This window comes from Catharus ustulatus, chromosome 20, assembly GCF_009819885.2.
Source record: "Catharus ustulatus isolate bCatUst1 chromosome 20, bCatUst1.pri.v2, whole genome shotgun sequence".
Classification (NCBI taxonomy): Eukaryota; Metazoa; Chordata; class Aves; order Passeriformes; family Turdidae; genus Catharus; species Catharus ustulatus.
Window position 1 is genome coordinate 6,688,401 of NC_046240.1, and position 27,081 is coordinate 6,715,481.

General features: G+C 41.8%; 1 protein-coding gene and 1 long non-coding RNA gene across 2 annotated transcripts in view; one reads left to right on the forward strand and one right to left on the reverse strand.

Moving 5' to 3' along the window:
• The window catches only part of CA10 (carbonic anhydrase 10), a 173,031-nt gene extending 148,651 nt beyond the window's left edge, over nt 1-24,380 (reverse strand). The window contains exons 1-2 of the mRNA XM_033076882.2: nt 24,202-24,380; nt 23,156-23,642 (exon numbers count right to left, since the gene is read on the reverse strand). Of these exons, the coding sequence (XP_032932773.1) occupies nt 23,156-23,216 (61 nt within the window). The 5' untranslated portion in view covers nt 23,217-23,642; nt 24,202-24,380. The remainder of the gene's footprint in view (nt 1-23,155; nt 23,643-24,201) is intronic.
• Nucleotides 24,381-24,829: 449 nt separating this feature from the next.
• On the forward strand, nt 24,830-26,277 carry LOC117005300. The gene is made up of 2 exons (XR_004419804.1): nt 24,830-25,285; nt 25,425-26,277. It is a non-coding gene; the product is annotated as an uncharacterized LOC117005300 (long non-coding RNA).
• Nucleotides 26,278-27,081: the final 804 nt, after the last annotated feature.

Consider the following 27,081-nt stretch of genomic DNA (forward strand, 5'->3'; position numbering starts at 1 on the left):
ATTTTGCTGGTCTGGAATTTTAATTGCTTTCTGAATTACTGATGCAGAAATCCCAGGTAGAAAAAAAAAAACAATCCCACCTTCATTTAGGTACCTGTTGTTCATAGCTTTGTCTACAGTCTTTTGAGATATGAGACTTAGGATATAGATAAAAGAAAAAAAATTAGAAGCCAGCAAATGTAGAAATTTAAAAAACATATCTATTTCAAGAGAACTGTAAGGAGAAATATGCCACTGCAGAGATTCCATCAGGGGTTTCCAAGCTTTCCCTCTTCATCTGTGTGGTCCTGTCTCTTCCAAGTCAAAATCCACTCAAGTTTCAGGCAGTCTTTTATTCTTGCCAGTAGCAAGAGGAAAGAAATTTTTTTTTTGTGAGGGCAAAACCAAGGAACTGGAAATAGAAGTCACAGATTTTAAATGTATGTTTTTCCTTTCTTATGAGCCTGCTGTATCTAAAACTCAGCCACTTAGTAGTTTTCAGTGTCCTTTGAAAACTTTACATCTCTTGTTCAGGTTTCTGACACCTGCCCATCAATAATACTCACTGCCTACCTTATTTAATTTATAAAAATACTAAACAGTTGTCAGTCTTTAAATAGAAATAAATTTTTAACCTTAAAAACCACAACCACAATGCAACAGTACAAAATAATGAACTCTAACAGCAGTAACTCCTAGAGGCCCAATACACCAGCTTTCAAAATATCAGAAATAGAGGGAAATGTCCTTGAATGGAGGCCAATTCACAGTAGCTTTGTTTCTCTCAGTTAAGATTCTTACTGTACTCACTTCTGATCAGAGAATGCTTCAATGAACAAAGCAGGGTAATAACCCTGGCAAATTCATTGCTGTGCAGCTGTCTGCAGAACACACTCCAGACCCTGGAGACACAGACAGCCCATACCTGATTATCCACAAAAAATGCCTGCTGAACCTCCCATGTGCTGAGCTCTGTGCTGAGAACACAGAACAGGGGGATCTGCACATCCACAGATCTATTTCATAAACACAGTGTCTCCTGTACCCACCTCCTTCCCCATTTTCCAGCCTTTCCCACTCAAGCCTTGGATTTACACATGAAAAGGTTGGAAGTCCAAATGAAAAAGGCAAAGACAGGGTGGAAAGGCATGGAAGAAGTCTGGCTCCAGTTACTTCCAGTCCTTTGATCTTCCAACTAAAATATACTGAATTTTATGCACAGCATCTCAGCCAGCCTACAAAATCTTCAAGTCCACTTGAAACAACCTCCTGAATGCTAGGCAAACTACTCAGGAGATTAGCAGTTCCTAAAAAAAAAATCTGGAATACTGAAATGAATCTATAATAAACAAAATATTGCTTGTGTCAACACAAAATAAGGAAGTCTGACATTAGCCTCACAGATACTAAAATTGTCAGGAGATACTGAGCTAATTCATTTTGGTTCTCCCCTTGGCATAAATTCCTGCTGAGCTGTTAATGAAACTCTACAGTGACCACCAGGGAAACCCAGTAAGGGCTGATGACTCCTGCACACAAAGGATTCACCATCTCTGGCTGGGTGACCATACAATTATGCAACAAACAGTACTATTGATTCTATAAATTCGATTTTGAGACCTGTTAGGCAGATTCTTAGGGTCAAAACTGAATGGCAGCATGGGCAAGGGTCTCACACCAGGGTCATTTATCCAGTTTTGAACTTCATCCCAGTTTCACTGCCTGGCATGAGGCAAAGCCAGGTTTTCCCTCATCCACACAGGAAACTCAGCTCAGCACCAAGATGTGAACTGACTTTACACTCCCCAGACTCATCCCCACCCTTCCACACATGCCTGGAGTTGATCCAGCCACGCACCTAAAAGGAATCATGTGTTTTCCTAAACCCTTATGGTTCTGTGTATGTGGCATCTGTTTATTTCCTCCCCAACACCACTTTGTACAGCAGCAATATGTTGATAAGACTTTGTTTCTGGGTTTTTTTGGTTGTATTTTTTTTTTTTTTTTGTTTAGCTGTTGTGGTCATATGGAGGAACCAGTGTAAAATTCAGGTCACTTGGGAGACCCCATTATTGCACTGGACAACAAACAGTTAAAGCAAGGCTGCACCTGCTTCAAACTCTTCTGTCAGACTTTTGGCCAAATCCCTTCTGTGTGTGTCTCCAGCTCCCAGAGTCAGACCATGTCCTCTTTCCCTGGTTCTGCACTCCATGTGTTTTTATGGCCTTCTTACTGGCACAGCATAAGGAGCTTGAGTCTATAACTCTCAGAAATGCCAGCAGCCCGTGTAACTCCCAGAGTTTTCTTGTCCAAGTGATGATTAATCAGATTTAACAAGACTGACGCAGCACTCTGCAGAACAGGACACTTTGATAAATGGGGCTCTCACAGCAGCTTACACGAGGAGCATTCCAAAGCACTCAGGACTGATAGGAATTCTCCTGATGATTTCAAACATGCACTGAGTACCAGTACAGAACAAACGAGGTTTTTCATGTCCCATCTGAGTCAGAATCTGAGGAGGGATTTTTTTAACTGGAATTTTCTCAATTCTCAGCTGGGTTGAAGAAAATCTGAAGAATGTGGCACAGGATTTGAGCTGCTGTGCCCAGCTCTGCTGGGTGGATACAAGGCCATGCCAGGAGCACATTCACACAATGGTGATGGTATTTACTTTATCTCATTACTTTCTGCTCTCAGAAAGCAAGATAGAGTGAGTGGAGATGCCAGGGCAGTGCACAAAGCAACCTCAGTAATGAAATTAGTATCTGTTTACTCCCAAAGAACCAGGAGACTACCCAAAAATAATAAACTTTGGGTTCAGGCTTTCTTAAAAGATGCTTATCTTCAATGGCAATCCAGTAATGCTCAATATTTATCCTAGAATTTGTAAGGCAATATTTATTCTAATAGTCTTTGTAGGGATAACAGTGGATTGGATTTGAGTGGAAGGAAGATCTACATCCTCCCCTCTCCCCTGTGCCAGAAACAGCTCACACTAAAAGAATAAATTTTCTCCTTTGGGTGGTATTTAATTCAATTGCTCCACTTTTTGGTGAATTTGGCATAAGTAAAATGACACTTTAGCATGACTGGCATTTAGCAAACTCTACCACATAAGGATGTCAATACATTCTTTCCTTTAATTCCTTAAGTAGCTATTTTACATTAAAGAGTAAAAGAAAAAGAAAAAAAAAAAAGAAGAAAGGTTTTGTGGGCCCTCAAGCTACATTACTCAGTATTAAAACAAACAAGACTAGACATTCCATTTTGAAAATTAAGTTGATAATCTAAAAGTGATCACTAATCACTTTTCATCAGACATCTTTAAAGAATTTTCAGTACACAATTATAGACCTGTCACAGATCAGAGGCTAAGCACACATTAAAATGTTAGCCATTCCCATCCTGTTGCTATCAAACATAGCAGGAATCCACAGATAACTCTGCTGGAATTTGAGTAAATGTCAAGGGGATGTGGCAGCTCAGCAAATTTCAACTGTCTCAAAAAGCACAACAATTCTGAAATGCTGCCACTGCCAGTCTCAAGTGCCAATCTTTCTGCTTTGCCCTGAACAACTTTTCATTCACCCCAGCTGTAAAAAAAGTGACAAGAAATGCTAAAGACAGACTAACTGAGAAATTAATCCCAGACTCCCAAAGGCTGCTTAAACATAGCACCACTTTCTGTTCATCTTGAATTAATGAATGAATTCAACATTCTTGAATTTAGTGTGGCATCATCTGCGCTGGTGCTGTGCTGAAATGTGGTTGGCAGTAATAAATGACATGAGGGACATTAAATGGCCTATTTCCTTGGGGTAATTATCCCCCTGAATAGGAATTTTGTATTATTGATCCTATATTCATCATCATCCTCCCCAGCACTGTTTGCAATGCAGTCAGAGTTTTGTGTGGACACCCAGAGGGGCTCAATCAATCCATGAGCAGTCAGTCAATAGAAACCAGAACAGTACTAGCAGGGCTAGTGTCACAACTCCAGACACTATTTCAACCATAAATGAGCATAAATGAGGTCAGAATTCCCTTAAAATGTTAACAGAGACATCTGTATTGAGTTTAAGTAACTTAATAAAAACTGGTGTAATTTACCCTATTTTGAGTATCAACGAGCTCCAGGCTGCCCTGCCTCACATAAATCTGCACTAAGAACAATGCAAGATCTGGACCTGAAAGACTCCAGACCCTCAAGGCAGCTTTTTGATTCCTTTGTAGTTTGTCTAGGCAATTCTCTCTGTGAAATGCAGTGCAAAGCACGACCATTCTGATTTGGCAGTGAAGTGTGAGTCTCTGACCTACCCAGAGACGTTTCTACACCCTGAGCAGCAGCATCTCTTTATTTCTACATAATGAGTAGTGGAAAGTATTTTGAGATATTAGACTAAAAGGCATTGTAAAAGTAGAAAGTACTGCTTTAATAGCTTACATTTCTCCAGGCTTTGAATTAAGAACCACAGTCATTCCTAATGGATGAGAACAGCACATGTTTTACTTGCCTCCTACACATGCTGGTATCCTTTTATAAAAGGCTAATACAGAAATTTGTTAATACTCTTCCATGCATTGGTAGAGCTGGATGGTTTGTGACCCTCAATACACAAATTAATCAGCACTTTAGGGGTTGGATGAAGCCCCTAAATTATATATGGTCACATTAACAATATCCTACAGTAACATGACCAAAAAAAGATTAATTTTCATGTTTGCTCTTTCCTCTAGAAAAGGTATCAAAAAGACCTGTCTGGACTTCAAAAAGGGAAATATTTCCAACCTCCATTCTAAACCACAGTGAGCAAGGGGAAGTGCTGTCCTTGCAAGGCTGTGCTATCCCTGCTGAGCAGCACACGAAAGCTGTCTTGGTGAGGGTCTGATCTCCTTTCTCCTCTCCTGCAGTCTGCTCAAATCCAGAGTGACTTCAACAGAACATGAACCCAGATCTGCACCCAGCAATTATGGAAAACCTCATGGTCCCCAGGTCAGAGCAGCTGTTAGAACTTCAGCTGGGGCTGAAAGGAGAAAAGCTGTGCCAAAGGAGGGGACCGGCTTTGTTTTATACTTTCCTTAAGATAGCTGCTTGAGGGTTTTTCCCTACCCTGCATTCAGGAGAGAAAGGGCTGCTGAGACCTCCAGTGCTGAAGAAAACCCTCCAAGGCTCATTGACTGAAGCCAAGCAGGCAGTGCCATGAAAGGCCACACCAACCAGACTCGCTGGCACTTCGAGGTAGAAGTGTCATGGATTTTTAGCACACAATTCAAACTCCTAAAATGTTTCAAGTTCATTCCCTGAATGTTTCTGAAGAGGTTGTGTCCCTTTTCTTTAAATGTGCAAATGAATGCCAGTCAGAGAAAGATTCTTTTAGCAGAGAATTGATAGCCCCAATGTACATTTTTACAGGATTTAGACTTGCAGGTAATTTGATACATTTAAAATATTTATCCCATTCACCTGTTCAGCTGTAAATACTCTGCACTTCTCCAAATCAGGCCTTGGAGGAAACTAGGAGCACTCAATTAGTGATCACCCTCAAAAAATTTGGGTAAAGTGTGTTGCCAAGCAACACAAATTCTGCCAGAGACAGTGATAAAATTCTGTTCTCTAGATAAGCTTTAAATTCCTTTGTGACTATCTTTTCCTCTTCCTGCAATCCCTTGCTTTATTCACTGCATCCCACAACCTCTGCATTAAAACAAGAATGTGCTAAATTAGTGTGTTTTCCCACACAACCTTTGCAATGGAATTTCCAAAGTGTTAAGATAACTTTAGTTGGGAAGATGTACTTGCTTCTCCTCTCATTTTTAAAGAAAACTTAAAAAAACCCTCTCTACCAAACAGCCTAATTTAGTACCTACCAAGGTGATCACAAAATAAGGTTTTTCCAGTCTTTGTCCCTCACCTCACTACTTTCTCAGACTAATTTTCTCCCCTCTTTCTGCCTCCACCTTTCCACAGCTTCTCATTTGGGCACAATTTCCTCCACAGCAAGTGTCTGCTCATCTGCCCATCCCAGCACAATGTCTTTACCCAGCCATTCCCATTATTGCACATCCCAAAATCCAGCCCAAAGCCCTTCATTTGAGAAGATGAAGGCTTTGGAACTTATTTTGAGCTCATCAAGGAAATCTGTTTCCCTCAGATGCCGACTCTGTTTTTATCACACTGATATATGGAAATCTATGCGTGTGTGTGATGTGGTGTGCATCTGTGGGCATAGTATTTGCAACCATAATAAATGTGAATGTGATTTGTATGAAAGAATAACAGCAGATCAGATCAAGAAACCTGGAAAAACTCAGATCAGACATGAGTGCTTCCTTTAAGGGTGAGTTACTGAAGAGCTCCTGGGGGTGGGAGAGGGGATGTGCCTGGGGACAGAACCTGGGGACACAGGTACTGAGCTGAGCACCTGCTTTTTCAGTTTTTTCTCTTCAAAGCTGCTCCATCTCCAGTTAGACCATCCCCTGGATGCAGGTGGAAACAAGTTTGGGAACTGCACTAGTAAGCAGCAAAATGCTGGAAAAAAGAACACAAAAACAGGCAGCAAAGAGAGAGAGAGCCTTCATTTTAAACCTTCCTGCCATTACAGTTAGAGGTTTAAGAATCTCCTGAGCCAGAGGTTCCACTGCATTAACCTAGGAATAACTGAGAATAATAATCCTCACAGCTCTCACCTCTAGGAAGAGGCAGCCTCCAGCCAGGAGAACTCAGGTGTATATTTAGAAAGATCAGTGGAGCTGTGCTGACTGACTGTGCAGAATATCATTTAGGCTGTAGCAGCATCCAAAAGCTCCAATTAGGAGGAGAGTTCCATCCTGTCAGGCACCAGATGAATACCCTCAGCCTGGCATGCCCTATTCCAGGGAGACAGGCCAGGCTGCCTTCATATGCTTCTAATTGGGGCTCTCCTTGAAACTCATCCTGATTGTGCAACATTTGCAGATTGCAGCTGTTTGTTTACTTCACTGGACTGGAACATGAGAATTACTTTAGTGCATACCTTGTGGAATGCAGGCCTTGCCAGTGGACTAAAGGATGGAACCCAGAGCCTAATGATAAGTTATAAAACTTTGTCCTCCAGGCTCAAGCATTTGACAGGATCATCAATTTCTGTCTATCATAAAAAAAATTTGATCTCAGCCCTGCAGGCTCAATAAATGGGACATTCATGGTTCAGACATCTTTAACTGCCTATGGGAAGCTGATGGCTTGATCCAGATCTTTCAGGTGACATTCTGACCTTTCTCTCCTTCTGGGGAGGAAACCATAGAAAGAGAATAAAAAGAAGAGATTATGTACATCCATCTTCCTCATTTTTCATTCTGCATCTGAAATGAACTGAAATCAGCCCTTTCTGAACCAACCTTTCCTAGTGCTTTTTTCACTGGGATGTTTACATGTTATTTTAAACACCTTGTGTAAGAGTCTTCAACAATGCACCTAAATGTCACTTATAACTAAACAACTCTGTGAGAGGGATCATTAAGCTCATCATGGACATCTTTAAAAAAAAAAACAACAAAAAAAACCAAATCTGTTTTGAGGCTGATGAAACAACAAATGCCAAGTCAAGGGCCCAAGTTCAAATAAATTCTACCCTGCAGATAACAAGCAGAAGATTCTCTTGGGGACAGTGGGAACTAAAACTGACTGTTGCCTTTCTTCAGGACCAGGGATGTCAGGTAAGGCACAAGGGAAAGGAGACCACATAAAACACCTGTAATATTTCAGCATCACCAGAGTTGTACCTGGGAAGGCTTTTACTGGCAAGCATCCAACTCTGCCAGCTCTTTGTTACATAGTGGATTTTATTCCACAGCTGAAGACCTTCAAAATAACAAAACTATGCAAAGGAAAAGCAGATTGACTTTTTGGCAGGAAGTCAATGTGCAAATACTAATGAAATAATCTCAGTAAGCAGTCAGACTCTTCAAAGGTCAACAGCAACACAGTGGAGAACTTCAGCATTTAAGTTATTAACAATTCTGTCTTCAAGGATTCTGGCAGGGTTTAAAAAAATAATCAAGATTTGATGACTGAGCAGTCAGGGTCTCTACATCTCTACCTCTGAGTCTCCTCAGACAAAGAGCTTGTCCTGTTACTATGGGAGCTACCAATCCAATTCCTAACTATTTAGAACCAGAACCAAAAGCAATTAGGAGAGTGGACTGTCATCAATGCCCTTTCTCATTTGTTTCTGGTGAAGTACAATATGGAACAGCCAATCTCAGTGCAATCTTCCATTACCTGCATCCTCCCTATTATCCCACTCTTCACTGTCCCACTCTTCATTTTATCAGTGCTGGGGACTTAAAAAATCTCCAATTTTCTTGTTGCTATTTTAGATGGCTCCTTCATATTGCAAATCTCCCTGAGTATATTGTAAATTGCCAGGAAAAAATGTGCATAGAAGGTAGACAATCCTCTTGTCTATGCTCAGAAATTGTACTGGAGAGATTTAGATTGGCTTAATTGGACTCACTTCAGTATCTTCCAAATAAACAAACTAAATTAATACAAACCAGGCTAACTTCATCCTAGGACTGTCTATACAGTATTTTGTAGCCCATTATTGAAATTGATTAATTCAAAATACCTTTTTATTTAGACTTTGCTTTCAGAACAATAGAAAACAGAAAATCATAAACAACAAATGCAGAATTCTAAGAGAGATTACTTAATTTTTACTCCTTGCTGTGCCTAGTTCAAACACAGAAGGTTTCTTCCTTTCTGTAAAAATGGCAGGGGTAGATTTCATTTGCACTTAATGCAGTACTACATTTGAGCTTCCTTATCCCTAACACAGGTCAGCTATGAAATGAAATGAATGTGAACTAAATCCTAACTCTCCATGAACCACGGAATCAACAATAACTTAACCTTTCTGATCCAGCACTTTCAGAAAGAAAAGAAAACCTTCAGAGGAACAAGAAGGCAACACCATGTCTCTGGTTATATTGATGTGTTTGGCATTGCCAGTCAGACCCCATCAGGTCCAAATCAGAGCAATCAAGAAGCTGAAATGAGAATTCTTATCTGCTAGTTGCCTTTCTGCATCTCTCTGTGGAAAGTGAATTCCACACTGGCATGAAGCCCTTTGGACCTGCACAGCAGAGCCTCTTCAGCACAGACACATCCAGGGTCAGCCAGCCCCAAGGAACATCTCTGTTTTTATCTCAGTGTCACCTCTGGGGACAGAGCAGCGAGAGGAGCTCAGCATTACAGAGCAAGTGACCTCAAGGCAAAGGAAAAGCAGCTCAGGTGACATGGAAATCGAGGTGGGCCACTAAGGGTTACAGGTACATAGATTTTATGTCCACATTTTATGCCCAGCATGAAGTCATTTAGATGAAAGGGAAGAGCTGTTGACTGTGACACTGCCAAAGAACAAATAACAGAAAATACAGAAAAAACACAGACATTTTACCCAATCTGTGAGAATTAGCTTATATTCTTTTATCAGCCTCAAAACAGGTTTTTTAAAAAAAGATGTTCATGATGAGCTTAATGATCCCTTTCACAGAGTTGTTTAGTTGTAAGTGACAGTATGGATCTCACGTCACTTTTAGGTGCCCAGCACTTCTGCATTGCTGAAGACAATTAGACAAGGTGTTTAAAATAACATACCAATATCCCAATGAAAAAAGCACTAGCAAAGGCTATTTCAGAAGGGGCTGATTTGAGAGCAGATTCACTACTAGTGGCCACCAGGAAAATGTCAATTCATTTCAGATGCAGAAAGAAAAACGAGGGAGATGGGTGTACATACCTGGCTAAGTCAGAATCATTTCACCAGTGTATTTATACTCTATAGCAACAGCTCAAAATCCACAGACAGTGGAAGAGCACAGTAAGTTCCAGGCTTCTAAGCAATCACTACAGTAACATAGTCTGTTTCCCAACATCTCTGCAGTCCTTGGAGAGGTGTAGATGCAGATTTAATGAGCAATGCCTGCCATCTGTTAATACTGCCTCGAAGAGCAACTGAGAAAAAAACAGCAATACCAAAAGTGCATGAGATGGCAGAAGCTTTAGAAAAACGGACCATCAATAATTGGGTTTTCTGTGTATGGCTGCTGTAAAAACAAATCCCCAAAAATGAGCAGACTACATGTTTATTTTGCAAGAGTTACAATATTTAAGTCAGTCTTGAACCTGGTTTAACCAGGCCATAAATATTCAGGTTAACACAGCCAGTGAGCACATCAGGCTCACCAAAATGCCAGGAGCCAGGACCTGAGCCTGCAGGATCCAAGCTCTGGCTCACTCCTTTGTTAATGAACTAGAACAGTTTTTCTGAATTATGCTGATTTACATAAAATATTGTCTATACAGGAATGTTAGACAGTATTTCCTCATAGTTGAGAGGACAACAACTTCATGTTCTTCATCCAGTCATATACATTTAAATCTTTTATTATTAATTTCTTCTTCATCAAGAAAGCTTGCTAAAAATTCATTTAAGTGCTTTGAGTTTACTTCCACACTCCCAGTTTTATGTGAACACAATATTAAATTTGGAGGAAAGACAGAACTGGAGGTGCACAGTCTGCATGAGGAGGTATCTTGGCCTACTTTGTCCTACAAAGCTTTGTGACAAGAACAGATGTAAAAGCTCCTTGCAGTCCTTAATCAAGACATACTATTAACTGAGATAACCAGAAGGCAAAAGAATAAGCCAAGTCACCAGGGTTCAGAAATAGAGATGGTTGCATGAGATAAAGGGTTTATTTTAATCCCAGGAATTCCCTGGCAGAGTTTAAGTCAATTATAATGTCAAAGCCACATTACCTTGCTGTATGCTAGTATAAAGATGTAGAATATATTTGTAGTAATTTAATAATCATCAAATTTTATGAAATGCTGACCCTTTTAATCAGAAATGCATTATTTTTCAGTGATTTTAATGGGTTATTAATTTATGCAAGTTACAAAGAGAGATTACTTTCTTTTTCCGAGCAGATTATTCCAAGTACAGTTAAAATGCAAAACTGTACATTCTTCTATTTCATAACTTCTGCAGAGAAGACAAAGGCAAAAAAAACTCTGCTTGTTTTCATCACAGAAAGACAGGAATCAAAACCACGTTCAGAACAAGATATAATTAGGTGATAATTCAGCATGTTTCCTATTAAGGAGATCATCACATTGAATTTTATTTTAACACCAAAACCTTGTTGTTTAGAGAGAGACTGTCATTATTTATTCAATCAAAACAAAAATAAAACACCCCTTCTGTATGCACACATCACTCTGGCAGGCACCAGGTAGTCAGCTCCTTTCATCAAAGGAAATAATATCTTATTTTTTCAAAGACTGTATTTTGCATTCTTCTAGAACTCAAAATCAAATTCTTCTTTAATCTTACTTTCAGCATGGGGTATGCCATCAAACTGCAAGCACATGAAAGCCAAAAACCAATTCCGATTCACAGTCTTTCATACAGGAGTGGTAAATAGAGCCCAAACCACACACACAAGGTGCTCCATCCCTCTCCTTTTGTATCATCCATACTGTACTGATGCAGACCTATGAAAATTCTTATTTACAGACCCCTGCTGAAATCCCAAACCACTGCACTGTAGTGTCCAAAGTTAACTCATATCTCAGTAGACAGATTGTTTCCTTATTTTCTTCCTCTGTGTTTTTGTTGGATTTTTTTAAAAACTTGTATATTGTTTTTTACATGGGGATTTTTTTTTTTAACCTGCACTGAAATTAAATACTGAAAATAAGTCCAGACATTCTGTCCCACTGTGCTCGATCTCTGGAAAAAGGCCTGGGCCCTGACACTCCAAAATACTCTGTTAGTTTAGAAAATGTAATTCTGCAAAATTCTGAAGAGCCATTTTGACTTTGGCACATGTCAAAAGTCAGTAAAACCCACCTGTAAAACACCCACCCCTGTTAATGGCAGACAGCCTGAAGGGACACAAGGGCTGTTTTAACAGTTAGGGACAGTCCTACCACAAAATAAAACCAACATTTAATTTCTGTAGTTCTTATTTTAGCTTCTACTAATGCCAGCTCATATATAAACAATGCAACTTCACCCACATTTATTAGAAATGGTACACACTCAGTGTGCTATAGAATAGGGAAAATAAAAAAGTACAAAGTTCACTTCCATTCAGGAATAGCCAAAAGCAGTCTCAAAGAGCAATACATACTAAGATACTGCTAACACCAAACATGAAGAAAGACAGCTAAAACCATTACAAATCCATATCTCTCAGTTACTTAACAATCTATAGGTTCAGTCAATTTAAAAGATCTGGGAGCAGGGGTTTAGTGGATTAGTAACAACAGAGCAGTAAGCTCTGCAGCCTCAATTTTAATCCAGCAATAACCAAAGTGATTGAAAATCATTCTGGCACGTGACTGGTAAAGCTCCTGAGCTTTTCTCTCCCATACCTTAATCCCCTCTGCAGAGGTCACTGCACGTTTCTAATGGGACTATTTACCAAGGACCTCTGCCTAATGTTTAACTAAACTCTGGGCCAGCATTTTTGGCTGAGTAATTCCTCTGCACACTACCTCCCTGAACTAACATCTGATTTTGAAGATTTTATTTTGCACTTCATTTCAGCCTGTATTAGCAAAGCTTGCTTTCTTTCCTGGAAAAATGTCCAAAACAAAGTTGTCTAAAACAAACACTCATTTTCTAGGTAAGATGTTAAATAAACATATGGAAGTTTAGTAGGAATTGATGACTGTCATCCTAAGCAAATGCCAGGAGATTATTTCTGTACAGTTTATATAATATCTGAAAGTTACATCCAAAAAACTTGAGTTTTGAAAATAATGCGCTATTATTACATCATATACTCTGGTTTTAAATATAAGAATGTTTTATTTCAAAGGTATTAACTTCTGGAGTATTCAGTAACAAGAGTAAATTCTTAAATGACCAGTAATGTGATGATATCAAGTGATCAAGACATATTTCATCATTTAGTCCTCAGCATAGCAGTAAAAAAGCCATTGAAAGAGACACCAATCCGTAAAAAGGATTTCAACAGTTTTCTCTCAGTCAGACTAAACTCTGCTTATCCAATCTAAACTCTGCCAGCTGCTTGCACAGAACTGGCATGAGAAGTTCCAAAAATCCATGTAGGTACCACCTGGTCCACACTGAGTCCCCATCCCATTGGATGTCCTTTTTAAATCAGGACTTGATGCCAAATCAAGAGAAAATTACAATTTCTGCTGGGAAGGAAGTGGAACAGAAACTCATCCATAAAAAGTATTGCATATTGCCACTCTCCTCTTGTAATTTCACTTTTTAGTCTTCTGGTTGTGTTTCCTGTTGGGGAAGAGGGTTGTTTCTTTCAGGGCATCCATACAGTAAGAATTAACAAAATATAATCACTTTATATGAATTCTGATTGTCCAGTTTCTCTTGCTATGCTAATCACCCTAAAAAAGTCTGCATCTTTGCTTTACCCCACAAAGAACTGACATTATTTTACCCAGATAAAAACCTGTTTTCTATACAACTGTATCATTTAAAGGGAGATTATAAAAATTTTGCTCAGCTGGACTTTTCCAAAGATTTTGTATTACACATGTATTATACCATTGCTACTCCTTGCTTCAGCAAAGCACTTCTGCACAGCTTTTGTTTTATACAATTACATTTAAGACTCAGATTCAGCAGAACACTTAAACATGTTTAAGTTTTGCCTTTTGCTGAATCTGGCTGTTAATATATCAAAGTAAAATGCAAAGAGGATGACTTGGATTTTAGCTTGCAAGTATGGAAACATATTTATGCTACCTAATAAAATAAATAACATTATTTATTATTCTGTTTTTCATCCTGTTTCACAGTGAGCTAAATACCTGTGACAATAGAGCAAAGGCACAATTACAGACTCACAAAGATGAATTTTCAAAAACTTGGAAGAGTGCTAGGGGAGCTTCTGAAGATAAAAATTATGCATCTGAAGATAACTTTAAATTCCATTTGGAATTACTACCCTCATGATTGTCTGGGCAAGCAAGAGCCGACTGTGGAGTCATTGTAGATTACTTTGTTTTCCTTCAGGTTCAAAAACCAATATGACAATAAAATAATGCTTATAAATATGAATGTGAATTTAAAAAGCCCCAAAACACTACAAATGTTGAATCCAGGTGAATATAATACAAAATAAAAAAGGGGAGGAGTTTAGACTGAAACACTAATCCTAAAGAAATTAGGATTTTAGTTAAAAGTTGGAAGAAACTGGGCTTGAGATAGTTACCTGAAACTTAAATCATTGATTGCCTGTCAATTTATGTTTGCTTAGCTGTGCTTGCAATGGGAAAGGATGAAACTGGTAGGTAGGTCCAAAGAACACAAACAATTGCAACCAGAAACTCATTCTTTGCAAAACTGGAGTTGCCCCCAAAGCCATTTGTATTGTCATTGATAGAAAAGGTCAGGGTGAGGAAGACTCACCTTACTTCCTCCTTTTGAGACCCCTCCCCACAAAAACGAGCCCAGACTTAATTCCAGAAGCCAACCACGCTGCTTAATGGCCATTCCAGCTAATTACCATGGGAAGCAGGGATGGGAGGGGCTGGTGTTATGAATATGGATTTGTTTGAACCTTTTGTCAATAAATAGACTCTGTGACCACCTGTAATTTTGCAGTGTGTATTAGGGGGCTACCCCACGCTGCTGCCCAGCACTGAATAAACATTCACTTTCTAACTTTAAATTGTTACAGAGTCTCTTGTCTGTCACAGCTGAGTATCGGTGTTAGACCAATACTCATATTTTGGTAAATCACAAACAAAATGCCCTGGGGTGAGGTCTCACCCCTCAAAACTAATTCATGTATGTGTTCACAGTATGTCCAAGAATTCCAGCAGTACAGAAAGGAATCTGTTGGGCTGCTGAGAGCAAGTTTCAGAGAGAAAATTTAGGACCAAAATCTCTGGTGCCCTTCACTGTGTGTTGGCACCTCCGCCCACACGGAGGGGATGTGAAACACGAGGCAGCAGAGTGCTGCACTTGGAGGAACCCACTCCTTACTCACAGCCCAAACACAACCAGAAAAAGGACAACTGAGTGAGTATTAATAATTTAAACTGAATTTAAATAACACATATTCATGGAGGAGCCTTGTCCGGATCTGAATTTTACCTTAATATCACGCTAACTCCTGAAAAAGAATTTATGTTAAATTCTAATTGACTTAATTCCTATGTATATTGTAACTGTATCTCACATGAACTTTAGCATGCATGATGAGGAGAAAATCATGGTTTAGAAAGGCAGAGGGAGGATCCCTGTGAGGGACACAGCAGGGCTGGCCACAAACACGGGCCAAGGACAATCCTGTGTTACAGGGCAGGAATCTGAGTGAAAATCGACTGCAACTACCCAAATCTTGCTGACTGACTTGCCACATGATATTTTACCTGAGCTTCTCCATCTGTGAAAGTGTGGCCAACACTGCAAACTGCAAACTGCTCCCAGTTCTGACACCCAAGCTCTTTTCATTTTTTTTTAAACTGAAATATAATGCAAAACTCTTTCATTCATACCTTTCATTCTTAGAAAAACCAAGACAAGCAGTCTCATTGAGAGAACTCTGCTGTCAGAAAATTTACACAGTCCCCAGCAGTGGGATTAGGACCAGTGTGGGGTCAATTAAACACTTTTCCCTTCCACAGTGGGATTAGGACCATCATGGGGTCACTCAAACACCTTTCTATTCCAGCAGTGGGATTAGGACCAGCACAGGGTCAAACCTTTCCCTTCCTTTCCCTTCCCTTCCCACATGGGAAATAGCAGGTCTCAACCCCAAGTCATGATGCAGAAATTAATAGCTCATTCTGCAGAAAACTGCACTCCCAGGAATGTTACTGAAGTATTGGGATCCTTTTTTTACCAGCAGGTATAAATTTTCAGCACCACATTTTTCCTGAGGTTTCTTTGCTCTGCCATGATGGCAAATGCCAGTTAATGCTCTTTCTAGCAGCCCCAGAATGTCACACTGCCAAACAAACTTCAGCTGTGGCAGCAGGATCCCCTCCTGACCTGCTCCCTTAGGTACCCAAACACCACCCTGGGGTTTGCTGGAGGACACAGCCACCTCAGCATCCCTTCAAACACTTCCTTTCCCTGCTCACACGTACAAAAGACCCTTCACCAGCACTCATTACCTTTTTTCTTTTAGCATTAATAATCCATAGGAGTCCTGCTGGCAAAGCAAAAAAATCCTTTTAGGATTATTCCTGAAGCAGAACAGGGCTCTGTAGTAGCTAACAGCAGGAAGGAACTCAAATTGGAAGCAACCCACAAAAATGACAAGAGGATGATTTTTCAGAAACCACGTTTCCCTCTAAATTCATCGACTCAAATGCTATTTCCAAAACACAGAGATGTCAACACATTTAGAGGGGGAAAAAAAAGGATAATGTTGCTTAGCTGCCTCCTCCATGCATGTGCTTAGAAGCCACTTTGGTCGAGTCAGTGCACGATTCCTTTCATTCCATGCTTAAAGCTTGACCAAGTTAAGGACTAATGATAAAGAGAGGGAAAAAGACTGTATGCTTATTTTAGTATTTTGCTAAAAAGTATGGCCTAATTAGTTATTTGTGGCTTACAGCTGTTGTGGTATTTTTCTTTATTTTCTTAACAATATCAGAAAAGTTAAAACAGTGGGGCATTTAAGTTTAATGCTATTTTTACTACAGAAATACAAATGCTACAGATTCATGAATTCAAAACAGAAATGTTTTCATATGGAAAAATACATCTGACAATGAAAGTATTTCTTTATTTTAGTTCTGACCACTGATTTCAGAATGCAATGAATGTGGAAACTTGATCACCTTCCATTTTCCAAGATGAGTAAAAATAAATTACATATTTTAGGGCTGTGCTCCTGAAGGGTTTTACCTGGCAGTCTACAGGAGCACAGACACCAAAGCTTTCTCAAAGCTTTTTTCTTTCTGCCATCTGAAGCTTTTCTCACTGTTGACAGTTCAGTTTTGGCAATTTTTAAGGCCCAAGCCCTTTTTAACATTTCTGAGAGATGCAAGGACTTTTAGGGTGGATGTAAATCTAGGTTACCTTTACCTGCCAAGCACTCCATGACCAATTTAGCAGTACTGGCAAATTGGAATTTTGCACTTGTGAACACCCATGTGCACGAATGAGGCACTACAGCAGCAGAAAGGTGCTGCACAGGATACAGGTCTGCAGTGCTCCAGCCCTGCATTTTCATGACAATAATAACTTGCTATTTTATCTCCAAGAAATTCCATTAGAAGACCCTTGGCAGCTTTTTAACTATCAATGGTTAAACCAGCAATAAAATACTCTACTGCTTTGAATTCAGCTGTAAATAGCTTTGTCTGTAAAGCCTCTCCTCTCTCAAATGGCATATTATTATCCTTTAAAAAATTATTTCCCATTTACCAATAATGTTCCAATTCATTTAGCACATTTTTTTTTTTTGCTAACTGATATTGTCCTCTGTATGAGCAGGCACTTTTGTGCTTTCTGATGGCATTGCAATGGAAATGCAGTCCCATTGTACAGAGTTGTGATTTACCAAAATAAACAAGTCAATTACAATTGGATCACTATTTCCTATTCCTCCCAACATGGTGTGCAGTGAAGATAAAAACAAGACAGGAGCAAAATAACACTTATCACAGTATTTCAGTATTGTCCATAACTTACTGCCATCTAGTTTTGTCTGCTGCTTGAGCTGGTAATGAGATAATGATGGAAGGGTTTTATATAGTCCTCTATTAACAGCCCAGATGGGCCAATCATCCCCTCCAGTCTTTGCCATGTTAAGTTTAGCCACAAACAATCAGCAACGATGAAAACAGCAACTTCCTCCTCAGCTAAATTACCACCTTTCAACCACCAAAGAAAGTGATACTTTGACCAACAGCAATAGAGAAAAAAGCACTCTTTTAGAGAAAGCAGGAATTCCTTCTTCATTCATATGCAAGGAATATTCAAAATGCAAATGGAAAGCCATTTCAATCCTTGCTATATTTAAAATCTAGCTGTTATAGAATTAAAAACTGAGAACTTTCCAAAAATGTCAAGGGCAAAACTTCCCTATAGCCTCAGCTGGATTTTAAAGAGCACCCTTAAATTCAGAGTGCTTAATTTGAGTTGGGTTTGATTCCTGATTTTAATCATTTTGTCTTGGAGGCTTGGTATCCAGTTCAATTGGATTACAATGAAGCAACACAACGAGGTGAAGAGGTTTGAAAACTGGGATTTGGAAAAGAATAGCAGCAATAAGCAGTTTCTTTCCATCAGTTTATTGGATGGAAAATAGCTCAGCATATGTGCAAAAACTATTCATAAACATTCCCTTCTACTACCTTAACATAAGCTAAAAATATGTGTGTTGTTCCAGCACTTAGCACCTATCTGGTCACGCTCTAGCTGTGAAACTAACAATGAAAATAAATAAAATAAAAAATACAAGACATGCACGAAAAAAGTAAAAGCAGACATTTACAGGAGACTACAAAGGCTATTTCCATAGAATTTTCAAGCAGAAACATCTTCACACCTTTGAGAAGGTGGAAAAAAATCTCTAAAGTGAGAAAGCATTGCAGAGCTGAGGAACTGAGAGTTTCTGGATCCAGCCTATGTTCCCTCCTTCCTGTGAATGTGAGCAGACAGGCTGAATCCATGTGGATTTTCAGTAACATCAACAAACTCCATGCAGGCATGAAGATGTATTAAAGCAGGAAAACAATACTGTAAGGGGTAAAGTTCTTAGTTACCAGAAACCTTTATATATTACACTTTGCTGTATTCCTAGTGTTCACTTTCATATATGCATATATATATATATATCTGTGCTAGGAATAATTCCTTCCCCTAGAATATTACATATCTTACTTAAAAGTGACAGAAAAAGCTATTTCTGTGACACTATTTGAGGATAATTAACATGGTTTCAACATTTTTGTCCTAACATAATGAACCATTCACTGTTCTAATGTTGGACATTAGAGCTCTGATATTCTTCTCGTCTCCAAGGGTACTTCTGCTTGAATTATCTCAGGTTGTGTGATGCAATGAGGAGTTATCAGACCTTACAGACCATGATTCAGCAGGTAATTCCAGCCCTGGCATAATTTAGAGTTCCTATAGGGCATCTTTGTGTTATGCCAGGTAATAAGAGCTCAGAGACTGCAGAAGCAGCAAGACAGAAAATGAAGTGCAAATGTGCTTCAAATCCAGCTCTAGTCCTCACTGCCAGGAGATGCCACATCACATGCTCAATGCACAGTGGAATTCCTGGATAGATGAGGGGTTTTTACCATCTCAGTTGTTCATCATACATGATTTATGGTGCTTGTGTGCTTCCAAATAGGCCACAGAAGTTGCACCATGAAAGGGGTTTGGCCCCATGTGCCTTGACAACATGGCAAAGGATGAAATGATTTCCAAATAACAAGACAGCTTTCATCCAGATTACTTCCCAGAAGCCAAACCAATGAGAGATAGCACATCAATTCATAGGAAGGCATAAATACATTGTCTGTGAAGGTTTTATAAATAATTGCAGTGATGTATTAAGACATAATGTATGTGGAAGCCCTCTTAATCAATACCCATGACAGCTTAATTTTCTTGTTTAACCAAGAATCTTGCAAAGTTTTGAAAACAGCTTCCTAATTTTTTTTTTTAATTATTAATATCTAAATTCACAAAAACCTTTCCTCATGGTTTATACAAATGACTGAAAGCAAAGGTGACAGCCACCTGAGAACACTGATGCTAATTCATCTTTGGTGGTGTTATCACTCAGGAAGGAAATCCTGGACATCATACAGCAGCTATTATGTTGTTTGCATATGAACAGAATAATCCCTGTGCCAGGAGAATCTGCATCTTCAAAGGAACAACATCCAGTGAGGGCTTATTCCAGCTTTCTGTCTACAGGACATCTTCACCTCCTCTGCTCTGTGCTCCTTCTATGCTGAACAGCATCATTAAAAGGACAAAACCTCCAAAATCATCATACAGATCATGACTATTTTTCTCAGAGACTACAACTCAAAGGAATAAATATGACTGAAGGAAAGCAAGGGCTTTCATTTCTGTCTAAAGGACAGAAATGGTTTTCGTGGTCCTTCAGCTGTTTGTATTTCTCATTTGCATCTGCATAAGGAAACTAGATTCCCTTTTCAAATAAAAGAGAATCTGTATTCCAAGTAGCAAAAGCCTTGATTCAGTATGCCAAGAAAACAAAAATATTTAATTCAAAGTTCACAGATAAATTATTTCCCAAACACACAGAAGAGCCAGTAATTTAAAAAAAATCCGTTCCTAAATCTCAGTATCATTTCTTCCAAATCAATCTCTCATACACACAAGTAACTGACTGAGAAAAAATGTTAAGTATAAAATATTTTGAAAAAATATATACACTTCTTTTTACTAGATTAAATTACTTTCCATATACTAAGTCTCCAAGAAATTAATGATATGACAGGTATCAAAAAGTCAATTGTATAACTTCATCATTACTTATTTTAAATAAGAAACACAGCACAAGTGCTACATTCAGCATAATTTATACTTAAATGTTACGTAAATACACAGAAAAAGACATAACACTGAACCTGTGTGTAGTAAGTTTATTAATAATGATTAAAGAACTTAACAGTCTATTCAATTCAGTGAATGACATTATCCCTTTGAAGAGCAGCCCCTAATAGGCCCTAACCCAAATAACCTCTGGAATTAGCAGGAGGAAGATCACAGGTTTAAACAGACACTGAATCAAGCATTTGCTAATGTTCAGGAAAGATCCATGTACAGCAGACCTGTCTTGAGTCTTCACTGCTGAAACAACTGAATGAATAAGAAAGAAAAAAAAAAGAAAATAAATACTGCCACATTCCTTAAATCACATTCCAGACATCTGCAGCACTAGTGCTCAGCTAGTGGGTTTTTTAAGCAACATGTTGAATGAATGACCAGTGTTGAAGTGCTAAAATACAGAGTGTCTGCAATCCTGTGCTGAGGCAATCCCTTAAAAGGCTTCATGACATCTCCTATTTGCACTGTTATCCAGACATCCCAGACAGATAATTTGCTACAAAACCCAGTGTAAAAAGGATGGCAGGGGGCAACATACAGAGTGATAGTGCCTAGTCAGATATCTGCAGATCTTAATCCTTTCTACTGAGATAACAGATAGTGAGGATTCCTGGAAAAAAATAAAAATCCCTGGGAAGAAGAAAAAAAGAAAACAAGGGTGAAGCATGTATACATCCTCTGTGTGGCCAAAATTATCTGAAACCACAGCTTTAACCATGCAGCAGAAGCATCTCACCATACACTTATTCCCTCTATTCACTCCAAAAAAAAAAAAATAAAAAAGAGAAAAAGCAAGCAGCCATGGTGTGAGTGTGTACAGTATCAGGTATTAGTGCTAGAGGGAGATGGAGAGCGATGGGAGCCCCTGCAGGACTGATCCCACCGCTTCAGAAGCCTGGGCTCCCCTGACTGAGAGCAGGAAAGGAGGGCAGGAGCCCAGGGAACACTGACAGCCAAATGCATGGCATAAGTAACTGCACAGAATGGGACAGCTTCTTTCTGTCTCAGGATATTACTGTCACAATGGCCAAGAAAGCCGTGAGCTGCAGTTTGCCATTCTCACTGTGGCACTTTAAAAAGTACCTGATTTGAGGAGCACTGGACAGGTGGCACATCACGCTGAGCTAAATAGCTAAGTGTGAGATTTCAATGACAAGAGGCAGAAGGTTTTGCTGTTCTAAAAAGCAAGAGAAGGAATTTTTCTGATGCACCAATGGGCACGAGGGGAAGGTCAGGCTGGGGTGCTGGCAGTGTCACCCGGGTGCCTGGTGGCAGATGGTGCCAGTCTGTGGGGATAAAAGGAAGGCTGACGCACACCGTGGGCTGACAGCAATGCTATTTGCTCAGGAATAAAGGAGCTTTGGGGCAGGTGCAGGCAGGACAAGCTAACACGGATGCTGAGCCCCCAGCGTTTGTGTGTGCCCAGCCCAGGGGATGGAAGGGTGGATGAGCTGGGAGCTGCTGCAGTGGGGCTCCCAGCTGCCAGGGGGATGCTGCAGGTGCTGCTGCGGCTGGGACACAGCCCAGGCCGATCTCTGCATGGTCCCAGGAGAGCTCTGGAGCTGCCTGTCCCTATGGACATCCAGGCTGAACACTGAGGTGTCCACCAGGAGCCTGGATCTCCCCCAGCAGTGCCTTGCTTGTGCTGCTGGTGTTCCCATTTCTGGCCTTACGCAATGCTGGAGGGCAGAGGCAGCTGAGCAGGGCGAGATGCAGGCAGCCTGCATCCCCATGGGGCTCCCTGGAGTGTCCCAAACTGGGAAACTGGCCACCCCACTGCTCCTGCCTCCACAGCAGAATTATTCCAACACAGCAAATTAACAAGGGAGCCAGGGCTCTTGCAGTCAAAGCGAGTGTTTTCCCCAAGAATAAATTGTTCAAATCCTTTACGCCAGACACCTAGCTGTGCCTATCCATTAATTGGACAGGCTCTGGTGACAGCTGAAATGACCTGACTTTCTACATATTGAAGGGAGAGAGATCTTTGCCAGCTTAAAATAAAGCTGGAAATCCCAGCCACCAGAGAGCTCTCTAAATGGGGCTTTTTTTTTTTTTTTTCCAAGAAAAAAACCATTTTCAGAGCACAGACCCAGCAAAGCTCGTTTTCAAAGCAGAGGCACATTCTTTACCATTATCCCTCCCTCTGCAGACCCTGAACTGTGGCACTGGAACATGACAACTCCATCAACAAACCCCAGACCCTTCAGGGTCTGCACATCAGCCAAGTTTAAGAACTTCAGGAGACGTGAAATTCTGGGATCACGACAATGTTGCAAATAATTATCACAATCAGGTACACTGGCAATTAAAAGCATCTCCTTTATCAGTACACCGTGTTGTCTACTGCAACCAGTGAATGGTAATTAAGACACACGTATTGGAATTAAGGGGGAGAGGGAAGTGATGAGAGTCGATTTCTGTCACAACCCACTCACAGTACATCATTCATGGATTTTTCAGCTCAGTTTTGATCTGGATTTAAGTTGCCCCTTAGTAAGGGCACGTCTGGGAACCCTGCACGGTATCTCCCCCGCTCCCTCGCCCTTTCTGTGCTTGCTGCATACCTGAAATGCAGACGATGAAATTCGCTTGCAGAAGAAAAAGCACCTCCCAAACAATTTCCATCCTCCGATTCTCATGCCAAGTGCATCCCTCGGCGAAAAAAAATAACAAAGATCAATATCGCAGTTTGAACGATCCCAGCAAATTTCCTTTCGGACTTGCAGACTGTATTCCCCAGATGTGCTGACAACACATGTCCGAGCTCTCTCTCCGAACGGCTCAAGCGAGATCCCTTCCCTTCCTTCGCCCTCCAAAAAACACCACGAAGCCAACCGCCAGCACCGGGCTCTTCCTCCTCGTGCGACAAAAAATTCCACCAGGTTTCCCAACACGACATAGACAACAAACCCCAACCGATGCGATATCCGGAGAGTCTCTATTCCAAGGGCGGCCAGGCGCGACTTAACCCCAAAACTCTCGGCACGTCTCAGCGGGGCAGTGCCGGCATGCCGGGCGGAGGGAGGGGGGATTCCCCTCCTGTTGCAGCTGCTACAGAAGGAGCGGAAAGCAGATTAATGCCCGCTGCAAGCCCCGGAGCCCCGCGGCGCTCCAGCCCCGGCCCCGCCGCAATCCCGGCGCGGCTCCAAGGCGCGACTGCAGGGGTCGGGCTCGGCCCGCGCACCGAGCGCTGCCCGGGACCACCGCACCGGGCTGTGTGTGTGTGTGTGTGTCTGTGTATCTGTGTGTGTGTGTATCTGTGTGTGATTGTATCTGTGTGTGCGTGTGTCTGTGTGTGCGTGTCCCCAGTGCGAGCGGCAGCAGCGCGCAGTCCGCCTGTGCGCATCGCCGTGCGGCTCGGCTGAGGACGCCGCTATATTAAAACTTATTTCAACAAGAAGAGATTCAGAGCCAAAGTTCTGTCGTGTTGCTGGCGGAAGGGCACCGGGAGGCTCCAGCCCGGAGTTCGCCAAGTGTCCGCGCTGCAGTGCGTGTCTGATGGCATTCCCCGGGCACAGCAGTTCTGCAATGCTTCCCCTCCCTCCCCCGGCCAAAAAAAGAAAAAAAACCCCACAAAACAGGGCCAGTTTGGGGGCAATCCCTCACTTACCCCCAGATCCTCCTGGTTGTTATCTCTCCCAGCTCACCGCACGTGCCGCTCCAGCCTGCAGTCCCAAAAACAAACCGAGGTCAGGCTGCGAGCCGCGGGCTGCGAGCGCGCCCAGCTCCGCCTCAGCTGCCGGGCGGGACCATCGCGGCTCGGACCGGCCGGGCCCGACCGCGCTACTCCGCCATCCCGGGGCTGCGGGCTCGGCAGGGGCTGCGGGCACGGCGGCGGGATCCGAGGGATCGGAGGGATCGGAGGGATCGGCGGGGATGGGCCGGGCACGGCGGGGCTGGGCACGGCGGGCGCGCTCCGCCGCGGAGGCGGTGCCTGCGAGGGAGGCGGCGGGGCACGGAGCGCGATGGAGCGGGAGGGAGCGGGATGGGGATGGAGCGGGATGGAGCGGGATGCAGCGGGATACAGCGGGATGGGGATGCAGCGGGATGGAGCGGGATGGACAGGGATGCAGCGGGATGGGGATGGAGCGGGATGGAGCGGGATGCAGCGGGATGGACCGCGATGCAGCGGGATGGAGCGGGATGGGGATGCAGCGGGATGCAGCGGGATGGACAGGGATGCAGCGGGATGGACCGCGATGCAGCGGGATGCAGTGGGATGGGGATGCAGCGGGATGCAGCGGGATGCAGCAGGGGTGGAAGGGGGGACACGTCCGAGCCACCTCCCCCGGGCGCCTGGCTCGCCACTCTGTCTCCTGCATTCCAGAGGATGCGGCTCGCTTGGGTTGCAAAACGTGCGACCAGTTCGGTTTTGCTCTCCCCCGCCACACCAGGAAAAATAAAAAAAATAATTAAAAAGCGCACCTGGAGCGGGGAGAGCGTTTGCCTGGCTGCGGATGGGGGAGCTGCTGGCAGAGCAGGGGCCGTGGGCTGGGGTGTGCGGGGGCTGTCCCGGGCTCGGGCTGCCCTGAACTGGGGAGGGGACAGAGGACTGGGGCTGCGAACGAAAATCCCGGCTCGGGGCAGGTGTGAGAAGGTGCGAGCGCTTCGGCTGCGGATGCCTTCGATGAGCACGGCAAGGGGGAGGGAGAGAGACGCTTTGGGTACCAAACTGATCTCCCGGCTCTTGGCAGGTGTGCAGAGGTCATACTGCAAACACTCCGGCCGGGGATGCCTGCAGAATAGGTTGCAAACAGATTGGTTTGTAAACAGTTCTCAAACCTGGGCATATTTGGGGCATACTTGTAAAATGCACCTTTGTGTGGATTCTAGCTAAAGGAGGATGCCTGGATCTCTGAATGGGGAAGGAAAGCGCCTTGAAGAGAAGAAACTACAGGGCTACGTTGTTTCCATCGTCACTGAGAAATGTGTAGCACTCCCAGGTTTCAAACATACCTGATTGTATTTAGTTGTGGCAGATCAAGAAATCGTTGAGTGCTTCAGAGCAAATGGATGGGACAAAATAATCGGTTTTGAAAGGAAGAATTGGACTGCAGGCATTTAACAGTCAGTGTGATGCTTGTGTTCATTCTGCTGGTTCCCAGGGTAGTGCCAGTGCTTTTTACACTGCAGCAGGCTCTGCTGATGTTTACTCCCATCTCTTCTTGCAGCTTACAAAGAGACTCAGGATTCTTTCCAATTATCTGTTATTATCTGCTGTTATAGTGAGAACAGTGAGTCTGGACATGAGGCATTGTCATTCAAGGCTTATGGACAATATATTGATGGACTTTCATTAAACACTGGGGCTGTGCAGCAGGAGGGAATCCTGTCCCTGACAGGCTTGCAGAATACTGAGTATCACTTTAATACCTAACTTTTAAGTATTCTATGCAATTCTCTTCTTTATGCCTTATAAAAATCCAGATTAAGATCTGTTTTGGGATTATAGAAGGTATGAGTGGCATTATCTATCTCAAGTGTAGATATATGGAAGCACACCTAGGAAATGCTCAGTAAAGATTTCCATTGATGTTTACTAAACTCCTTTACTCAAACAGATTAATGTTTTCCATGAATTTGCTTGTGAATTCTCTGTTGAATTTTCCAAATAATTTGTTACAATAACATCCCAATCCAGAACATAATAAACCCCCAAAGGGACCTTGTCTTTTATATTTACACAATTATCTATGTTCCCAAACTAGTCTTCTTGAAATTATGGCATTCATTACATGAGGGGAAAATAAATGTCTCAGACAAGTGAGATGGCCTGTTGTAAAAGGGTGTGTTGACCACTAGGTCAGCAAAGAACTGAATTGGTGATGAGAGAATGCCAAATCCTAGGGGCAAGCTCATGTTTAATTCCTACTGATGATCAGTGAGACTTAAATATGAGTTTAATGGCAGAAAAAAATTAGGCAGTTGATGTTGGCTGCTAGCAGATAGCCAAAAGTCCCAAATATGTTAAATTTTGTGCATGTTTTTAGTAAGCTTAACATCCTCATGCAAACCTTATAATTATTTCAATGGCCTGTGATAAATAACTGGTTTGTGACTCAGTCTGAAAAATCTGTGAGGGATCAGAGGCAGCCTGGAACTTTCCTTCACCTGAAAAATACAGTAGTGAACTTGGAAGCTTGATGGTTTTTAAATCTAGATAAACAACAATGAATTAATTCTGCTGTCATTTCCTCACTCTGATGTGATTTAACTGGCAGTGGCCTTCATGCTTGGTTTTGAAGTCATTATGCCCATATTGGCTCCTGGAGCTCCCCAGGAAAACTTGGTTCAATGAAGTTGAATGGATATCAATATGGCCCTGTTCCAAAGCCCACTGAAATCAATTGGAATATTTCTGCAGACTGAGACGATGTTTGGATCAGGCTCTCACTGCAGGATTTGGCACAGTCTGGTTGATCCAAGGGAAATGGTTTAATGTAGCAGGGTGTATTTGGGAGAGGAGCAGAACATCACTGCTGTGGACATT